The 22293-nt window shown below is 38.8% G+C and overlaps 1 protein-coding gene across 2 annotated transcripts in view; it reads left to right on the forward strand.

The window, feature by feature from the left end:
• FMO5 (flavin containing dimethylaniline monoxygenase 5) overlaps positions 1 to 20005 on the forward strand; it is a 344784-nt gene extending 324779 nt beyond the window's left edge. The window contains exons 4-8 of one of the 2 annotated variants that reach the window (XM_058439389.1): positions 679 to 821; positions 4297 to 4496; positions 6458 to 6810; positions 13268 to 13340; positions 19266 to 20005. In XM_058439389.1, the coding sequence (XP_058295372.1) occupies positions 679 to 821; positions 4297 to 4496; positions 6458 to 6810; positions 13268 to 13340; positions 19266 to 19404 (908 nt within the window). In that variant the 3' untranslated portion in view covers positions 19405 to 20005. Of the gene's footprint in view, positions 1 to 678; positions 822 to 4296; positions 4497 to 6457; positions 6811 to 13267; positions 13341 to 16137; positions 18979 to 19265 lie in introns of those variants that run through there. The other variant, XM_032151623.2, reaches the window with a different exon arrangement.
• Positions 20006 to 22293: the final 2288 nt, after the last annotated feature.

Genomic DNA, 22293 nt, shown 5'->3' on the forward strand with positions numbered 1-22293 from the left:
ATTCCTACTTTGGAATGAAGTAAGACTTATCCTAATTATTGTTGTTCCCCAGAAAGATGTTGGGGTAACTTGTATTACTGCCATTTTTGTAATTTTGGAGATTAGAGCAAAATTTGAGGTCTATTTAGTTTTACAATGACTTTAGTCATTGTATCAAATGACTGGAGTATCAAAAGGAAGAATGTGGAGTTCTTGAGGAGCATTAGGTTGAATGAGGAATTTTTCAGCAATAAACAGAAATATTGATTTTCTAAGGAAGGAATGAAAGCTTGAAGAATTTCAGTCTTTGGCCTGGATTTTCATTAAAAAAAAAAGCACTCTGTATACTCTAAAGTATATAAGAATATATGTGCTGTAAGTGAAATGGGAGTAGGTATTTAAGGGGATGAAAAGACAAAAGAGAATGGAGGTTTTCTGAGGCAGTTTGTATTTATATCTCTAAATCCAAAATACAAACACATCCTGAGTTAAGCAAAGTACATATGACAAGGTACTACTCTGAGGCTATGGGAAAAGAAAATAGGCAAAAATACTGAGAAAGGCAAGAAAGTAGCTGAGTAAAGAGGACACTTGGAGAATATATGCTTAAACTTAAGTCTGCAAAAAGACCAAATGACTTGACAAATGATATCTATTATGTAAACCATTACCCAATAATTATTTTCCCTTCTCTTGCAGGAATTGAGAAGTTCAAAGGGCAGTACTTCCACAGTCGAGACTATAAGCACCCAGAGGGATTCACTGGAAAGAGAGTCATTATAATTGGCATTGGGAATTCTGGAGGGGATCTGGCTGTAGAGATTAGCCAAACAGCCAAGCAGGTTTGAATCACTCAATTATTTACTTTGCTTAACTCTAGCTTCAGTTTCTCCAAGGAAGCTGCAGGTGGACCCAACAGAGAATAGGGATACCTGCACATAGCCCCTCAGTGCCAGTGGCAAATGTAGGGCTTGGTTTCATTACCTCAGTTGGCAACATTGTGATTGGTGCTAATAGAGGAGTTAAGGCTACCAGTTAGAGGTCCATTGTGCAGCTAGCCTCACACCAAGGAACCTCACACCGAGGATCTTCAATTGGCCAGCAGAAGTGCTATGTTCTTTTTTTTTTTTTTTTGAGATGCAGTCTCTCTCTGTCACCCAGGCTGGAGTGCGGTGGCGCAATCTCGGCTCACTGCAAGCTCTGCCTCCCGGATTCACGCCATTCTCCTGCCTCAGCCTCTCCGAGTAGCTGGGACTACAGGCGCCCGCCACCACGCCCGGCTAATTTTTTGTATTTATTTTTTTAGTAGAGATGGGGTTTCACCGTGGTCTCGATCTCCTGACCTCGTGATCCACCCGCCTCGGCCTCCCAAAGTGCTGGGATTACAAGCGTGAGCCACCGCGCCCGGCGAGTGCTATGTTCTTACATAAAGGAAAGCACGCGTGACCATTGGAAACTTTTCACTCATAGGATGGTGCATGAATTTTCCTTTACACTCCCCAAATGGAAAAAAGTAGCAATTTTATCTTCCCAAAGACAATGTGGGTGTCGGTATAGCGTCCAAACTGTAGCACATGCAAGCAGCTTGCCCCAGCCTTTGCATACAGTTAGGTAACTCAGAATAACATTCATTCTAAAGCAATTATATCTCCTTGGCTTTTTGTTTTGTTTGTTTTGGTTTTTTATAGCAGACTTTGAACTGAGAAGCAAGTGTCTTCACTATAAATTCCTGGAAAAAGACATACCAATATTGTATTTTGTTATTAATGTCTGTATTGAATCAAACTCTATTGGCAATAGGTAAATGTCTTGGTTGTTCTTTAGTAACTTTAATTAAGCCGTGCTTCTCTACAAAGATGTTTTAAATTGTTTTATTTTAATTAGAAGCTTAGTGCTACAATTCTGTTAAATGACTTACTCAGCAACTTTGTTTGAAAAACACTTCTTCTCATTACTATCCTCATCTATAACCACAAAAATTATTTCATATGATACTTCATAAATTAATTCAACAGACATTTATCAGGAAAAATCATATAAACAAGGATTAAAAATAATTAAAGTAATTATATAAACAAGAGTTAAAACGTATGTGGGTGTTATGGTAGAAGAATGTGCAAAATGTGGAGTGGGGACCCATGGCGAGAGCCATCTTTAGTATCATTGGCTTGTCAAATGGGCAGTTCTAAGGGAGCTTGGCCTTACCTGCCCTGGGGAATTGCAGGTTGCCACATAACAAAGCATTTCTGTGTGGGTACAAATAAGGTGGCTGTGTCTGTGAGAAAGCCTGGGAAAATGCAAAGGAAAACTAAGTCTGCATAGCAGAGGCAATACTGTCACACCACTAATGCAAGCTGAAGAAACTCAATGGCTGAGTTCTAACTTTTTGCTTTACTTGTAAATTGTATTCATGATGATTTGTTTATAAATCAAAAACTTTAAATGGACCTATATATTTCAGTATATCATGGAAGTTTTTCATATAATTCTTGTGGATGCTTTTGTAAAGAGAAAACATTCCTTTCTTTCAATATTAATTTCATATAAGATTACATTGATTAAATAATGTTCCTTATAAATCTGATTGGTAAATGTTATTTGCTTAAAACAAGGTATAGATGGAAAACTGCAATAAGAAATATGACAGCCATTAAGCACTTATCAAGTGTTTATGATATACCACACCTTTTACAAAAACACTACTTAATTATCACAACAGCCTTGTGATATATGTATTATTATTATTACTATTTCATAAATAGGAAACCTTTTAATTAGGGCTCTGGGCATTTTCATTACTTATCAGAAGTTATATAGCTGGCACACAAAATTGTTCAGTTTCTAAGACCATATATGCTCTTTCAACTGTGACTGTGGAAGTACATAATTATCACAGTGCTTACAGTCACTTTAGGTGAGATAAGATTTGTGAAGTAAACAATTATCCCTCTGTAGACAGGTCATCTTAGACAAAAAGACTATGAAGCAATGTGCTTATATAACTTACAATCTGGAAGCCATCTCCAGAGAGTTTCATAATGTAGGAAAAGTGATTCTTTTGCCAGGTAACTGCATATCAAATCTTTGTCAGTTCTGAACATGAACTTTAGCCAGCGGAGGACACAGAAAGACTGACTAGCTTCCTGTTGTTCTACTAGCAATCTTATTTTTCTCCATTAAATAATCAATCAAACATTTCTTAAGCACAGGCTTTGGAGTTAGTCAGACCTGGGTTGGAAATTCAGCTCTGCCACTTACTAGCTCTGTGATCTCAGGCAAGTTATTCATGCTTTCCATGCCCATCATCTATAACATGGGTGTAATAATACTTTCCTCAAGAGGTTGTTGTAATATAGATGAAGGACCTAGCACAATAACTTAAAGGTCACAAATCCCAATAAATGGAAGTGATGATAATCTGCTGTGGATGTGTAGGCTTTATCTCCTACCCTTGAGAAAACACATTTGAAGAGACAGAAATTTTATCAATAAAAATGATAAATAGCAGGGGTTTTTGAAATAATGCAAGCAATGTCAATGGCAAAAGAATGAGGGTTTTAGATTAAATGGTCTCCAGCTGCTTTCAACTTTACCAGTACATGATTTTTAATGAGTTCTACAGGTGATAAGTGCTAGAGAAATTCAGAGGATGGAGAGAAAATTGTCAGCCTGAATAGTCAGTGGTTTCTTCATGGAGGAGGCAATCTTGATCTGGGTCTTAAAAATGAACAGGCTTCGGAGAGTTAAGAGGAAAGAAGGCATTTCCGGCAGGCATAATGGCACTAAACAGAAATACAATGGTGTATTAGAGCAGGACATATTCTTGGACAGTAGATACACCAATTTAATTGTAAGTTTAGTGTTTGGGAAGGAAAATGGCAGGAAACAAACATGAAAACCCACAAAGATTGTGCAGGGGCTAAAAAGCCAGACTAATGAGTTTGAAATCTTTTGTTTTTTTTTTTTAAACAGAGTCTCTGTCGCCCAGGCTGGAGTGCAGAGGCTCACTGCAAGCTCCGCCTCCCAGGTTGACGCCATTCCCCTGCCTCAGCCTCCCGAGTAGCTGGGACTACAGGCACCTGCAACCACGCCCGGCTAATTTTTTGTATTTTTAGTAGAGACGGGGTTTCACTGTGTTAGCCAGTATGGTCTCAATCTCCTGACCTCGTGATCCACCCGCCTCAGCCTCCCAAAGTGCTGGGATTACAGGCGTGAGCCACCGCGCCCAGCCTGAAATGATTCTCGAAGAAAATGGGGGTGCTTTTGAAGGTTTACGAATCTGAGTGACAAAAGCAAACAATTTCTTCCATGCCCCAGGTTTTCCTCAGCACCAGGAGAGGGGCTTGGATCCTGAATCGTGTAGGGGACTACGGATATCCTTTTGATGTGTTGTTCTCTTCTCGACTTACGCATTTTATGTGGAAGATCTGTGGCCAATCATTAGCAAACAAATATTTGGAAAAAAAGATAAACCAAAGGTTTGACCATGAAATGTTTGGCCTGAAGCCTAAACACAGGTATGTTCCCAGGATGGGAGTGCAGGGATAATGGCCAAAGCACAAGAATAAGAACTCGCTACTAATGCTGCAGTCACTGTACTTAGAGTGGATCAGGTCATCATGGCAAAACCAGATGGTGGGCCTAAGCCTCCAAGTGGGAAGAAAGACTGGGATGATGACCAAAATGATTGAAATTAGCTTAATTTTTACTGTAGGTGAAGGTTGTATTTGTAGTAGTACTCTAAGAATCGCGTGATGTTTTCTTATTCTCCTTAAATTAAGAGGTATTTTGTGTTTGTATTCTTGGCTGGATGTTATAATAAACATTTTGTTACTGTCAAAAAAAAAAAAGCGAAAGAAAACCTTTGGTCTGCTAAATAAAAAATATGGAATGAAGACAGTCCAAAGCCATTCAAAGATTTAGGAAAGTGAGTAACATAATAATACCTACATTTTAGAAAGACCATTTTGAAAATGGCGTGGGAGTGGGATGGGACAGGAGGTCCTAAAGACAATTGTATCATCTGGTTGAGATAACGAGTAGATAAAACTGAGATAACGAGTAGATAAAACTATTTTGGGGATGTTAAGAGGAGAAAGGGAAAAGGCTTGGTGACCAGATATATAACTCGTGGTTTTGTGGGTTGGGCAACTATATGGATGGATGGTGGTATTGCTGGTGAAAAGGAGTAGGTTTGGAGAAAAAGATGAAATCATGAGGTTGGAATGCAGAACACAATCGACCTAGTGTCAAAGCATAACTAAATACAACAAACCAGTAGTGGTAATTTAAACATATAAAATTCCTGAGGCCAGGACAGCTCTGTCTGAAGATGAGTTAATATAGTATTCAGGCATTAAGACTGCTTTTTAGGCCAGGTGCCGTGGCTCACGCGTGTAATCCCAGCACTTTGGGAGGCCGAAGTGGGAGGATCACGAGGTCAGGAGTTCGAGACCAGCTTGGCCAACATGGTGAAACCCCGTCTCTACTAAAAATACAAAAATTAGCCAGGCATGGTCGCAGGTGCCTGTAGTCCAAGCTACTCGGGAGGCTGAGACAGGAGAATCGCTTGAACCTGGGAGGTGGAGGTTGCAGTGAGCCAAGATCGTGCCACTGCACTCCAGCTTGGGCAAAAGAGTGAGATTCTGTCTCAAAAAAAAAAAAAAAAAAAAGACTGCCTTTTAGAAAGATCCATGATACTAGAAACCAGCCTTATTATTATTAAAAGTAATGGCAAAAAAATAAGCAATTACTTTTGCACCAACCCAGTGTTTCTAGTATCTGTATCCTACACTGTCCCTAGGAAACAATAACAAGCCCAAAGTATACCAAGATAATTCATTGAAAACAACTTTGAGATAAATTCTAAAATCCTAGGCTGTGTATCATTGGACAAGTCACATAACTTTTCTAGGCCTCAATTTCCTCATTTATAAAACCTGGATAATGACACCTATTCTGCTTCCTTCGTAGAGTTTTGTGAGAGTCAAGTTAATGCATGTAAAAGCAATTTATAAACTGTACATTGCTACATACATGTAATTTATTATACAGTTTGGAAAACAGTGGCCTAAACCTAGCTCTTGAGCCTTTGAAACTGGAAATGAGACTGAACAGAATGTTGACAGCTTAGTTCTGTCAGACTTCTTGATATGAGGATACAAACTATTGACCTGTGGCCTTATCATATCACACACAGAATATTACTGTTACTTGAGAAATCATATATGCACTCCTCAAACAACACTCTTCCTTCACTCCTCCAACACTCTCCCTTTCAGTGCATCCAGGGTCCAACTTCAAATCTGATCTTGATCTGTGCCAACCTAGTGCAAATTAGACCTTTCCAAACTTCATGCATAGACCAAGGGGAAGATTATTGGCATACTGTTTACCTCCACCAAAGCAAAATTTTACTTATATGGTACTGATTTCTCTTTCTCTCATTTCTCCACTTGATCTTTGTCACCACTCACAGAGCTCTGAGTCAGCATCCAACCATAAATGATGACCTGCCAAATCGTATCATTTCTGGCTTGGTGAAAGTGAAAGGAAATGTGAAGGAATTCACGGAGACAGCTGCCATATTTGAGGATGGCTCCAGGGAGGATGACATTGATGCTGTTATCTTTGCCACAGGCTATAGCTTTGCCTTTCCGTTTCTGGAAGATTCCGTCAAAGTGGTCAAAAACAAGATATCCCTGTATAAAAAGGTCTTCCCTCCTAACCTGGAAAGGCCAACTCTTGCAATCATAGGCTTGATTCAGCCCTTAGGAGCCATTATGCCCATTTCAGAGCTCCAAGGACGCTGGGCCACTCAGGTATTTAAAGGTAAGTGACCATGCAAATAGACTACTTAATTACTTGGTGATATGTTTACCTCTGTTTAGGTACTTGTTTTTAAATAGCTAGAGATAGCATGTATGATTACAACAGTGCCTAGCACAAAGTTAGTACAGAAAAATTTATTTTTGAGTGAATCTAAAGTAGCAATTTATAACCATGGACATACATCATACCTGGGAAATTTTCCCAAGCTATGCATGCTTTGACACCATCCTTGCTGATGCTTATTTAGTCTGGGGTGGGGCAGTCATAACATCTTTGAGAAAAATATTCCCCAGTAATTCCAATGTGTACTCCAAATTAGAATTTACTCATCTCGATTTTAGGCAACTGGCATATATTTGTGAAGTAAAATAGTTTTATCTTCTTTCATTATAGATAAAATAAAATATAGAAATAGTATGACTTGATTTCGGCCAAAAATAAAGACCTGGTTGGAGACTAGTCAATATTGTAGGATATTCAATCTCCCAAATTCTCACTTTTCTCCTTTTATGTCCCCTCTTTCAGTTTTGGCTAGCAATATATGAAAAAAAAAAAAGGGGGGGGGGAATAGGTTTCATATGAGTCAGTAGAATGATATAGCTTCCAAAGAAATAATTAAATCTAGCATCATTAAAAAACTATAATGTCCTAGAACATTAAAACTGTTATTCTCTAAACTGGCCAGACCACCCCTAATGATACATTTTAAAAGTGAAGCTGGAGTGCATTTAATAAGGAGAGAGATAAAAATTTTTTAAGGGATTTGAAAACATGCCATCTGAAGTACAACTGAAAAAGCTGGACAGAGATTTAGCCTGGACAAGATAAACTTCAGGAGAGATGTGAGAATTTCCTTCAAATATATGAAGGGAAGGCCCGTGGAAGAAGGATTAGATTTACTCAGTATAGCTTCAAAGGGTCAAACCAGAATCAAGGAGTGAAATCTTGAGGGTTACACATCAGCTTACCATTAAGAAAAAAATCCAAAACCTTTTTCCTATCAGCCAATGCCATTTCATGATGGAACTGGCTGCCTCTGAAATTCTAAGCAGAATAGGAAGAGGATGCCAAATGACTGAATGCTCACTGGGCCGGGGCAGGAGAGGGGGAAGGTATGGAGTAGATTCAAGCCTCAGGATAGAGAGAAACAAGATGATGTTTGAGGGTCCTTCTAAAGAAGAAATTCACTGATTCTATGGTTGTTATAACAAAATTTGCTATTGTTACTAGCATTTAATTAAAACTACTCAGAGTTCCTGTTGGAATTACACCTTTTTTGTTTTCCCTAGTGAAAATCTTCCCAGTTGCAGAGAAAAAAATAACCAATGGTATTAGAGTTGATAGTTCAACAACCTTTCTAAATTTCCCCAAATTTCTATTACTTCCAGTCCTAAACAGCAGATTATGTACTACCTGAGAGCACTATACAAGTAGTCAAACGCAAATAGCCCATTAAGTTGGCCTAATTCTAGTCATATTAAAGTGATCGTTTAGTTGGGTCAATTACATAAGGGGAGAACAGTTCATTAAAACAGGCCACAGCATCTTAGTATACTTTAAGCAACTGGGACTCTTTTCCAAGACCAAGTGAATTCTTGAGAGGAAATAGAGAAAATGAGTATTTGCAAGAGTCTGCATTATGGCTATGAGATTAGGGGATCTTAGGGAAAATGTACAAAAAAAGCCCAGCTTCCTATGCTAGCAGAAGCCTAGTGCTAATTCCTCCAGCTTTTTTCTAATACCTGGAAGGAAGAAATATTCAGAATTCTATAACTTTACCAGACTTCCAACAGGAACCCTGGGTTTTTTATTCTGTCCATGGCCAATCTGCCTGCCTCCCACATTCTTGCCTTTCTCTTCCCTGAATTATCCCTTCACTATGCCAATTTTAAACCTTTGGATTAGCTTGTTTTTCCCATTTTTTTCATGTCTGCCCAACGAAGCCTGCCTCCTTCCTTGTGTGTCCCCTACCAAGCCCCATTTTCCTTCTTCTTCTGTTCTCTGGAATTATTGTTCTCTTGTCAAGAAAATATTCTACTGTTTTCTACAACACTGAATTTACTTCCTTGCCTTGACTGAAATGAAACAGTTTCTTTTTTGATTGCCTCTTTTGCAGCCCTTGCAAGTGTTTTATTTTTCACTCAGCAACTTTCTTTCCTTGAAAACTATATCAAGTTACACCAAATCTCTGGATCACAAGAAGGCATTATGTCATAGCCTGGCATTCAAGTTCCTCCACAAATTGGATACAACCTCCAATTTCAGGCCCATCTTTCTTTCTTTCTTTTTTTTTTTTTGTGACAGAGTCTCTCTCTGTCGCCCAGGCTGGAGTGCAGTGGCGCTATCTCGGCCCACTGCAAGCTCCACCTCTTGGGTTCAGGCCATTCTCCTGCCTCAGCCTCCCGAGTAGCTGGGACTACAGGCGCCTGCCACCACGCCCGGCTAGTTTTTTTGTATTTTTAGTAGAGATGGGGTTTCACCATGTTAGCCAGGATGGTCTCGATCTCTTGACCTCGTGATCCGCCCGCCTCAGCCTCCCAAAGTGCTAGGATTACAGGCATGAGCCACTGCACCAGATCTCAGGCCCATCTTTCACTAGTCTTTACCATACTTCCTACAATACTCTAGAGGCACTGGATGATGTACCCACTAAGCAGCAAACACCACAGGTACCCTTGTACCCTGTGCTTTTGTTTCCACTGTCCTTTCTTCTTGATATGCCCTCCTTTTACTTTTTATTTGTATAGGAAAAGTCTATGCATATTTCTTCCCTCCCTTCGTCGTATAGTGATAGCTCCTTAAGTAAAGGACTTATGTTTATTTGCCTTTGTATTGCAAGCCTAGACCAGTGCCTAGCACATAAGAGGTATCTAATAAACGTCTATTCTAAGAAATGCCAGTTTAGCCTTGAGGTAAATTAAATTCTAAATTCTGAAGCAGAAACTTCTTATTTGAGGATCTCAGCTTATGGGCTACCTTAGCCAATTTCCAGTTATGTTAAAAGCCTCAACTGGACTGAAATTGCAGAATGGGAGCTAGATCTCTTTTCTCTCGTAACATTACATATACACTGAAATATGCAGGAGCAAGTCAGGATTACACAGATACAACCTGCTTTAGGCTGACAACAGACTGAAGGCCTACTACCACAGAACTATAATTCAGGCTCTCTTCCTTCCCACCTTGTCTTGGAACCCTTGGAAGATCTCTGAACTTCAGTTCCTCACTGTTCTTCAACATTCTTCAGATAACATATACTGACCTCTTAGTATGTACCAGGCCCTCTGCTAGGGGCTGGAGAAGCAAATATGACCATACAGAAAATCCCTATCTTTCTGGAATGCAGAGCCAAGCAAGGAAGACTGTGTTAGTCCATTCTCATGCTGCTATAAAGAACTGCCTGAGGCTGAGTAGTTTCTAAAGGAAAGAGGTTTAATTCACTCACAGTTCTGAATGGCTGGGGAGGCCTCAGGAAACTTACAATCATGGCAGAAGGCACCTCTTCACAGGGTGGCAGGAGAGAGAATGAGTGCTGAGTGAAAGGGGAAGCCCTTTATAAAACCATCAGATCTCGTGAGAACTCACTCACTATCATGAGAACAGCATGAGCAGTGTGAGGGTAACCACCCCATGATTAAATCACCTCCCACCAGGTCCCTCCCATGACACATGGGGATTGTGGGACCCAAAATTCAAGATAAGATTTGGGTGGGGACACAGCCAAACCATATCAAAGACAGACAAGTAAACAGACACTTAATGATTTGTTCATTCAGCAGATATTTAACTATATCCTAAACAAGTGCTCCAGTAGCAATTGAGAAGAGCCGCCATGAGAGCAGTGGGCAATAAGTACCCAATTCTCCCTACAACTACATAGGAATTTACTAAAAGGACAAGGAAATCTTGACCATGGAGGGGAAATAATCACTACTGTTTATGCAAAGTTAGATGAAAGTGACAGAACAAATAGAGTTCTGGGAACTGCAAGTAGTTCAGAATGCTGTTAAAGTGTTATAGGAATGAAGGAAAATGAAACTAGAAATATTCACAGGCAATATCAAGAGTTTGCATTTAAGGTACAAAGTGGAGAACCACTGAAGGATTTTAACCGGAAGAGGAGTCAAATCAGATCTGCAGTTTAGAAGATATATGTTAGAGGGGGGTGAAATGGGAAATAGGTCAGTAAGAGCCTGTGGTAAAAGTCTCACTAAGACAGCATGAGGGCTTTAAACCAAGGTAATGACAATCTAAAGGAATTGGAGGAGCCAGACTTAAATGAAATTTCACAGGCAAATCTGAAGAATTTGGTGACAGAAAGCATGTTGGAGAAGAGAGACAGAAAAGAATCTGTTCAGGTGTTGAGGCCATTCATTGGAATTGGGAATCTAAGATGGGGAGCAAAGACATGGAGGGAGATAAGAAATATGGTAAAGCTAATGTGTCTAAATAAGGAAACACTGCAAAAACAAAATTTATGAATTAAGACATAACTGTACCACAGGGTATACAGGTAAAAAGATGTATACATCTTTTTAAAATTTTTTAATTTTTTAAAATTTTTTCACCCCACGAGCTCTAGACTAAGATGTATATACCTCTTTATCTATCTATATATAGACAGACAGAGAAATAGATAGGGTTTTTTGTTGTTTTTTTCTTTCTTTTATGAATTGGGTGTCTCCTACAATCAAGAAATATACCTCCTCCTTCATGTTTCTAGCTAATAGAAGTAAAACTTGTGGTTGTGTAGAAGTAATTTGGAAATTGACCTCAAAATGCTTTTTTTCAGTATCCGAAGAGACCTATGATTAATCTTAAATGAAGCATTTCAGTGTTTCCTAGTTGATTTATGAAGATAAGTAATAATTCCCATGGCTAAAATGTAAAAACACATGGAAAACCACAGAAGGCTATTTGAGAGTGATGAACTTCTGAGTTCCATATTTTAAGAGGGATACACCAGGATAGTTATTAGAGTATGCTTAGCGAAGGGCAACCAAGATGGCAGAGAATGTGAAAACCGTTATATGGGAAACTTGTACTGTTTAGCCTGATAATGAGAAGACTTAAAGGAGTTATGACAATCATTTCCAAATGTTTCAAGAGCTGTCATATATTAACATTAAACTCTGTGGCTCCAGAAGGCAGAGCTTGGTCCAGTGGTACAAATGCAAAGAGTCAGATCTTGGTGTCAATAAAAATAGTAATATTCCAGCAGCTAGAGCAGTCAAATAATTATATAATCACCTCAGATATAATTATTATAGATACCCATCACCAGAGATGTTTAAAGAGGAATGAGATAACCACTAGGTTAGAGTACTTGTAGAAAGAACACTTGTATCAGGTAAAATATATTGCCATTCTGAAATTCCATATTCCACAATTTTATGGAGTGACACCTTAGGACTGGATGTGGCCAAAATCTTCTACATGGCATAGTCCCTAGTTATAGGGGCATACAACTAATTGTTTAAGCTTAGTATTATTCATACTGACTTAAATACTATTAAGCCTTTGTCTAGCCCTGTCCTTGGTGTATAATTCCTACAACTGGAACTGTTTGTGCACCATACTTAAATTTATCAGTCAGTATTAGGTATTATGAGTTCCCCTTGGCCTTAACCCCTACTCTTATCAAAGAAACATGTTTAGAAGATGAGGCTTATCTTCCACAGGACTTTAGGCATAAAATGTGATTAAGATTTATTTTGGCTGGGCGTGGTGGCTCACGCCTATAATCCCAGCACCTTGGGAGGCAGAGACGGGTGGATCACCTGAGGTCAGGAGTTCGAGACCAGCCCGACCAATATGGTGAAACCTCGTCTCTACTAAAACTACAAAAAAAATTTAGCTGGGTTTGGTGGCATGCACCTGTAGTCCCAGCTACTCGGGAGGCTGAGGCAGGAGAATCGCTTGAACCTGGAGGCGTAGTTTGCAGTGAGCTGAGATCACGCCACTGCACTCCAGTCTGGGTGACAGAGCGAGAGTCTGTCTCAAAAAAAAAAAAAAAAAGAATTTATTTTTACTTAATTCTCTTTCTGTTGATATAAGGCCCTTTTGTTATCAAGAATACAGGTGCAGCTGTGTTTCCCCACTCCCCTGCCCTTTAACTTTGTAACTAATTTTCCATATACCTTTAAGGCCATTTTCTCATGTCCATATTTCATTTGCTAACTGAAAGACTACATTAGGGAGGAGGCAGGTATTGGTTGGAAGTCAGAGTAGGGGAAATCTCTTTCAAAGACAAAGAAGAATAAGTAGAGAAAGCTACAGATGTTAATATTATATTGTGGTGGTGGTAGGGTAAGGTGATCAAGTGAATTGTAACCTCCTTGAGTACAGGAAACTTATCCTGTATTTCTTTGAATTCTCCATAGCATAGTAATTGTTTATAGGATTATTGTTCTTACTGAGGTAATTTTACAGTTAAAATTTTAATTTTTATCTTTAGGGCTAAAGACATTGCCCTCACAGAGTGAAATGATGGCAGAAATATCTAAAGCTCAAGAGGAAATTGACAAAAGGTAAGAAACTCTCCCAGGAAGATATATGGTTACATTTCTACTTCTTTCTTAATAAAAGAAATATTGTACTGTACTTAACTGCCTCATGTTAGCTTGAGGATTTAGAGTCTATTATGAAGAAAAAAGGAAAAATAGTTTGTGACAATAGAATGGAGAAATAGCACTAGTAGTCTAAATATGGGTAAGAAAAGAGAAAAGTTTTAGATGTCTAAAATCATATGTTTAATGCCTAAAAAAATGTCACATAGGAAAACGCATATGGAAATAAAATCAGAAGGCAGAGGTATATTATTTTTGTGAGGATTACTTGAAGTGCTAGTAGACTTGCCAGAGGAAGGAAGAGTGACAGTAAATGAATGAGAGGTAGCTATGGGTGAATTACAAATCTGTAGGTAGATTTACAAGTCTGCAGTGGCCACTTTGCTGGCAATGCTCATGTGACAGCACACTCAAGTCACAGTGGCTCATGGTATGAATAGTCCATGTGAGTTGGGAACATGGTAACAGCCAGCTCCTTAGTGTTTTGGTGAACACAGTCATTTAGCAGTCTGAATTTCAGAACTTAAGCTCAATCGCTGGGTGTTTTTTATTTGGACAAAGTGGAAATTGATGGTAAGTCTCTAAATTTCTGTGGAAAACTGAGAGACACAATCATTCCAGGCCTAACGAGGTGGTTATCTTCAACTGATTATACTTGCATAACTTTCCCTTGTGTGGGAGGAGGAGAAAGTAAGTTTTTTATTTAGTTCCGTTACCACTTCCAGGTGCTCTCCTATTTTCCTCCTTCCTTTCACTGCCAAACTTCTGCACTAAATTTTCTAAATTCTCACCTTTTGCTCCCTCCTAAGCCTTCTGCATTGTTAACTTCCATCCTTACTCCTTGAACTGCCTTTTTTTTTTTTTTAGACAGAGTCTCACTCTGTCACTCAGGCTGGAGTCAGTGGCGCGATCTTCACTCACTGCAACCTCCACCTACTGGGTTCAAGCGATTCTCCTGCCTCAGCCTCCTGAGTAGCTGGGACTACAGGTGCACGCCACCAAACCCAGCTAATTTTTGTATTTTTAGTAGAGATGGGATTTCTCCATGTTGGCCAGGCTGGTCTCAAACTCCTGACCTTATGATCTGCCCACCTCAGCCTCCCAAAGTGCTGGGATTACAGGCATGAGCCACCGTGCCCGGCCGTAAACTGCTCTCTTAAGACCAACTTCATTTTCCTTCTTCTCACTACTGAGTTTGGTGCTTTTAAACATTTCTTCCTTCTTGGAGTGCTTTCTTTTCTGGCTCTAAAGTATCTTATTTTAACTTTCCTCCTCTCTTTCCTTTGACTTATTTTTGTCTAACCACCTTCTGACCCTGAGTAGTCAGTAACCCAAGGATATAATGTAACCTTTATTAAAGGCCGACTATGTGTATACATTGTTTTATACGAGTTTATTTAATCTGTATAATCAAGGCAGGAGCTAGTGAACCTCTTTTGTGAAACCTTCTTGAATACTACAGCTCTTTTTTTTTTTTTTTGATATGGGGTCTCACTCTGTTACCCAGGCTGGAGTGAAGTGGCGTGATCTTGGCTCACTGCAACCTCCACTTCCTGGAGTCAAGCAATTCTCCCGCCTCAGCCTCCCGAGTAGCTGGGACTACAGGCACACTAACAATGCCCGGCTAATTTTTGTGTTTTCTGTAGAGATGGGGTTTCGCCATGTTGCCCAGGCTGATCTCGAACTCCTGAGCTCAAAGTGATCTGCCTGCCTTGGCCTCCCAAAGTGCTAGGATTACAGGCATGAAACACCATGCCCAACCTCATGAATAGTACAGATCTTGACCTACTATTGTAGGATAAATAAATGCATGCCTACAAACTCTTGAGCCAACATATTGTTCATAAGGGAAAGCTCTCAAATTCTTTACTGTTTTACCTTTTTCTCTCCTAAATCTAGTCCCATTTCAATAAATTCCTACTTGACCCTCTATCAGGTCCTCTGAAATTCCATCTCACCAATTCTACCTCAAATTTATTTTCTATCATTTTTTTTCCTGTCCCTGTTCTTCGATTCTTCAATCTTAATTGGCTTGATTTGGCTTTTCTCTTCCTCTTTGTCCTGCAGTTCTTTCTTTTTCATTACAGAAAGTAAAAAGTGAAAGTCACTCATTAGCTCACCAAATCCCACTCCACCACACAGATATCACTGTTAATCAACCACATTTTCCCCCTAAAAAGTCCTTTTAAATCTCTAAGTCTGCACTTGGTGTAATCATTTCATTTGTCTCCATTTGGAGGGCTACTTTCTGTCGTGGAGTAAGTCAGTCTCCCTCATCCTTTCAGGATTCCAAATTAACATTGGCCCTGGGAAGTCCTGCCCTGTGGACCCTGTCACCACTGCCCTCATAAAATAATTGAGGATGCCATACTTGAGAATTTTTGTGATGGGTTTTCTCTTTCTCATAACATCAGAGTCCTTTGTTTCTGGATGTGCTATACCTGCCCCTCATTTTATCTGTATCTTTCACATCCTTCAAGAACCTAACGATTACAGCTTTCTTTTAACTATCCCTTCTCTACATTTCTATTTAGCATTCTGAAACCACTCAGAAGTCTCGCTTCATGTTTATCTGTCTTATCTCCTTTTGTAGATCCTAAGATCCTTAAGGACAGTGACAAATGTTTTATCTTTCTTCTCTATATTCCACAGCTCCTAGTCCGATATTGAGCCAATAGCAGGCACTCAGAAGGCAGTAATTGACTGACTGACTGATTGAATTATTGACAGGCCATGGTTTCTGTCTTTTCTACTTTAGGTATGTGGAGAGCCAACGCCATACCATTCAGGGAGACTACATAGATACCATGGAAGAGCTTGCTGATTTGGTGGGGGTCAGGCCCAATCTGCTGTCTCTGGCCTTCACTGACCCCAAGCTGGCATTACACTTATTACTGGGACCCTGCACTCCAATCCAGTATCGTGTACAGGGCCCTGGAAAGTGGGATGGGGCTCGAAAAGCTATCCTCACCACAGATGATCGCATCAGGAAGCCTCTGATGACAAGAGTAGTTGAAAGGAGTAGTTCTATGACTTCAACAATGACAATAGGCAAGTTTATGCTAGCTCTTGCCTTCTTTGCTATAATTATAGCTTATTTCTAGTTGTCCTATTATCACTGCCCTGTTTTTCATTGGGAAGCTTAGCTACAGATGCCTTCAGAATCTGATGAGATTGACTCTCAGTTTCATATTGCCCAGAAATCTACTTTAATGTCTCTTTCGAAAGCATTAATTCACTTTCCTTTTTCCTACAATGAAACCTGTTTTTCATTTGTATTAACTCATCTCCCTTCCACTCATGATCCATCACTCTTCCTTGTGGTAATCCCCAGACTGGGAGCTCAGGTACTCTTTTAGTCATCTTTGTATGTCTCTAGCAGAGTTCTTGACATGTGGTAGGTGCTTAATAAATGTTTGCTGTTTATCAAATTTTATGGTAGGGAGAGTAAGTCAGCATCTGTATAAAATCGCTTACTCCATGTAACTCTTCTTCTGATAGGGTTTGATTTTCTATTAGAAGCTGAATTTTAGTTTTTTTCATATTATAACTAAATACGTTTCCTGAGAGGTAAGAGAAATAATGTTCTTACAATAGTTGTATGTATCTAAGATAAGACATATAGATGCTTAAGACATTTTGTTTCACTTGCTATTCACTAGTGTACTTGAAACATGGTCATTTTTAAGCCCTTTTCCTTAGGAACCATGTCTTTATTTTCTCAACAAAGAAATTACTTTCAACTTTCTAGGCTCACAGTCATTCAGATCATCTACCATCTGCCAATGAGATCAACTTGGTTGAGAATTTTGGGATTTTAAATTAGCTGTCCTACCTTTTTAAATCTCTTTGTTCCCATATTAGGATCCAACAAAACTTTATCTTAGCAAATATGATAAGTAGCTTCCAACTGTTGTAGTGTGGTCTACAAGTGTGATTTGATTCATCTTCCCCCACTCTAATTTTCTCCCCTTTTCTCCTCCCTTACATGGAGTCTAAGTAGTAAGTATTTGAACAAGTCATTTATGTATTAAATTAGAATTGATATTAACTAAATGTAGGAACATTCTGCTTATACCAGTTTTTCTCATGTCATAAAGTGTAGTTCTGAAAAACACAGCAAATGAAATGCAAAGCAGGGACTTGGGTTTACATCCCAGTGCCACTGATGATTCTGTTTTCTCATCTGTGGAAGTTTCACTGTTCTTGTTTCATGGAGAAATTAACTAAGTGTCAGCTGTCAGGCACACTGAACTCAAGTGATGTTCATTAATAGCTGTTGTACAATATGTTTGTATTTGGATTCCTGCTTATTACTTAACAACAGGATAAACCTGAACAACGGAAAAGAACAACATTAGAGAGTATTATCTTTCCAAATACAAACACCTGTAAGAGAACCAGAAATGTGAGAACTACAACTTCTTCTTATGTAAACATTTGAACAATTGCCGGCCCTTTCACCGAATTTACCTGTGGAATGCCTTTTGAGAGTTATAGAACTGAGAACTGGTATTACTTTTCAGGTCTTTTGCTTTCCCTAATCCTTGTGATACTGGAGATTTATCATCTATTAAAATGGACCTAGTATTTTTAAATCTGCAGATCAAAAGCAAATTGAATGTCTCTTGCTTCCTTTTAATTTCTTTTAACATATAAATTTGTTTCTCTTTTAGCATGTAAATTTGTTGAATTAACAGCCCTTTGATAATATAATTCCTAGTTATCAGCAATAAGTACACCAGTTTGTTTTTTAAATTAGGAGTATGTAATTCTAAATTAATTGATTCTCTCATTGTACATATTATATGTAAGGTTACAAAAAAAATCATTGGTTAATGATTCTTTAGCTCAACCAAGCTAAAAGTAAGATGTGAACAGGAAATTGAACTCAAAACAACTTAAGATACAAAGCTCGTTACTGATACTGTCTAATAATATTCATCAATTTACCATATCTTGCTCTTATATTAAAATGTTCTATCATTTTCCTAATTATTTTAAAGTCGATTACGAAAAAATATATATATTTTTGTAGTGCCAGAAAATAAGGAAGTGCTCAAAAAGCAAACTCAATGGCATATGTCAAAGGGACACAAGAGCCATCTCAAAGTTGTCCCAATGGCCAAAGCTAGAATAATTTGAGCAATAAAATAACCTAGTATTGAATTATAACATAAAATATGAAAAATGCCCATGAGTCCATGCTGATATAAATAAATGATTGAATACATTAATAAATGGGGTAGAAAAGATGAATCTCCCGTGAAGAAGAATTCCAAATAACTTATGAACTCTGCCTTCAAGGATATGGAGCAGAACTTCCTACTTCTCGGCCGGGCGCGGTGGCTCACGCTTGTAATCCCAGCACTTTGGGAGGCCGAGGCGGGTGGATCACGAGGTCAGGAGATCGAGACCATGGTGAAACCCCGTCTCTACTAAAAATACAAAAAATTAGCCGGGCGTGGTGGCGGGCGCCTGTAGTCCCAGCTACTCAGAGAGGCTGAGGCAGGAGAATGGCGTGAACCCGGGAGGCGGAGCTTGCAGTAAGCCGAGATTGCGCCACTGCACTCTAGCCTGGGCGACAGAGCGAGACTCCGTCTCAAAAAAAAAAACAAAAACAAAAAACAAAAAACAAAAAAAAAAAAAAAAAGAACTTCCTACTTCTCCAGTGTGAGCTGAATAGTGACTTCCTTCCAAAAATTACATATGAAAAGGAGGAAAATAACTTTGTAGTGGAGAAATCTGATAAACACTATCTCAGCTAGGTTATCAAGATTAACACTAACAGTAATAAGTCACATTGATAGTATGTACCTTTGAGATGAAGTGATGAGAAGGCCACTTTACCTCTGTGTTGTATTCCTCTCAAAAACCATCATGCAGTCTAACCATGAGAAAAACATCAGACAAACCCAAGTTGAAGAATATTCTACAAATACCTGACTACCTCAAAACCGTCAAGATCATCAACAAAGAAAGTCTGAGAAATTGTCCTGGAATAAAGGGGCCTAAGGAGACGTGACATCTAAATGTAATGTAGTATCCTGGATGGGCTCCTGCAACAGAAAAAGAACTTTAAGCAAAAATTAAGGGAATATTAATAAAGTATGCATTTTGGTTAATAATGTATCAATATTGGTTTATTAGTTGTGACAAATGTACCAGAGGAATGTAAAATGTCAACAATAAAGGAAATTGGATGTGGGGTATATGAGAATGCTGTACTATTTTTGCAACTTTTCTTAAATCTAAAACTCTTATAAAATTTAAAAATAAAAAGAAATGTGGAGTTATTATTATTATTTTTTGGCTCAGGATTTGACCCAGAGCTATGGTCTGGCAGAATTTTCTCAGAGGAAGAATACTGGCTAGTACAAGTCATTCAAATTACTATGTTTTTCTATGATTTCTCCACAAATTAAGTTGCTTTAATAATGCATAATGTAACTTAATTCAGCAGTTTTGCTTCCTTTGCTGAGTAAGTATAGACTATAATTATAGAGAATGTAAAATGGTGATATAAAGTCAAAATACACAACTTCTTAAAATCACTTAGATATGTTCTTTCTTGAAGCTGCGCACATTAACCCAGCAGACCCCACTAGCAAATTTATGGTATGCTGATGTCATGTACATTCATAAATAAGATTATTTTACTTAATACTGGGCCTGTTACTTTTGTTAGGAGTAATACAGCATTTAAACAACCTCCAGACTGCCTAATGGAATTTCTCAGAGTGCCAAGTTTTTCCATGCTTTTATACACATTCTTGTGCTGTACTTTCCTCTTTATAAATTCTCCACTGGCCCAGCTGGCTAACACCTATACCATCGTCCAGATTCAGGTCATCTGTTATCTCTTCAGGGAATATCTTCCTGACCCTCAGTATGAAATAGGTCACCTTCCTCTGTGCTCTCATTACAACTAGTGTTCTTCTCAATTACATTTTATGAATAGCCTTATCATAATATATAACAATAGTTGGTTCTCTCACCTGTTTCCTCCTTGAACTAGAAAACTCGAAGGAATACATTTTGTACTTAATCTGTGTGTTCCTACTGCCTAATGTAGTGGCTGGAACATAGTAAGACCTCAGTAAGTTAAGAATGAATTAATTAAATGAATATATTCAATATGGGAGGTAAATAGATGACTTTCAAAGGATTAAATCAAACAGTGAATAATTCTTTTAGAAAAAGTGATGAAACAGATTAAAGGGTGATTAACATTTTGAAATGTCTGCAGGACAAGCATGTTCTTCCAAAAACTGTTCTGAGTCATTGATCTGAATCAGTATGTTATCTCTTTTTTTGTTTGTTTGTTTTTTTTTGAGACGGAGTCTCACTCTGTCGCCCAGGCTGGAGTGCAATGACGCCATCTCGGCTCACTGCAAGCTCCGCCTCCTGGCTTCACGTCATTCTCCCGCCTCAGCCTCCCGTGTAGCTGGGACTACAGGTGTCCGCCACCACGCCCGGCTAATTTTTGTATTTTTAGTAGAGACGGGGTTTCATCGTGTTAGCCAGGATGGTCTCGATCTCCTGACCTCGTGATCCGCCCGCCTCAGCCTCCCAAAGTGCAGGGATTACAGGTGTGAGCCACCGCGCCTGGCCTGGTATGTTATCTTTAATGTTTAGTTGTGGTTTAAAACACAAGTGGTATGTCCTTGTCTATAATTCATTTCCTCAATCAAACACAAGACATAAGAAGCCAAGATCTTAGTACAAGAAAGAAGGTAGGGTATATATATGTCATCCTTGACCCTCATGCTGCCCTAATTTCACTGCCATTCTGCCTTGCTTTCCCAAATTTCCCAGCTCCTTTGAAGCACCCATAATTTCTGATTGAAGTTATTTGCAGAATTGTTGACTCCCCTTCATTCAGTAAAGATTTTAGCACCAAGCTCTCTGCCTCTCTATAATATAAAACTACTCCTGTAGTTGGTTTTAACACTGATGTAGGTAACACTTTCACCAATCCAACATCTTAGTCAGGATTAGCTTCAGCTACATTTAACAGAAAAACCCCAAATAACAATGACTTAAATAAGATTTAAGTTTATTTTCCTCTTATATTAAAAAAAGTCTGGAAGTAGATAGTCCTGAGATGATATAACAGTTCTTCAGCTTCTCTTTCTGCTCCACTATCTTCAGCATGTACCTTATACTTCATGGTCCAGGATGGCCCACTGTAGCTATAGCCATTATATGGACATTCTACACAGAAGGAAGGAGAAATGTAACAAGGGCACAACCCTTTTCTTTTAAGGAGACTTTAGAAAAGTTCCACATAACATTTTCACTTAGTCTTATTGGAAGAACTTAGTTACATATCTAGCTACTGGGGAGACTACAAAATGTGTCTTTATACAGAGAGGCAATATCTCAGGAAAAAAATCAAGGTTCTGTTATTAAGAAGGAAGAGAGAATGTATGTTGAGGTAGATCTCTAACACTCTCTGCTATCTGGCCCTTTAGTTATGTGATCTTCTTACTCCAGTGATTTTATAATCTGCCTCATCTCAACTACCTATACCCACATGGACATATCTAAGACATTGTCGTGAATAACCGCAACACCACTGAAGTCTCAATTTCAAGCATCCCACTCTTTAAAACTCTCTTCTACCTTTTCAGTTCATTCACTCTGGTACTCCAACTCCAGCAGTTCTTTGACTCCACTGGGCTGCCCATCAATCCGCTGTCTTCATTTCCCAGCCCACCTCATTTAAAATGCATAGTCCAACATTATAATCACATCCTACCACGCACTCTCAATTCCTTTGTTGCTCTCCTCCATACTTGCTTAGCTAAACTTCATCTTTGGTTATGTGCCTGCATCAAAATAGCTAAACATGGCAAGAGAAAAATACTTGTATGGTGACTTGCCTTGTCTGAAATTCAAACCACTGAAC

Source organism: Hylobates moloch, unplaced genomic scaffold, assembly GCF_009828535.3.
Source record: "Hylobates moloch isolate HMO894 unplaced genomic scaffold, HMol_V3 SCAFFOLD_5, whole genome shotgun sequence".
NCBI classification, from domain to species: Eukaryota; Metazoa; Chordata; class Mammalia; order Primates; family Hylobatidae; genus Hylobates; species Hylobates moloch.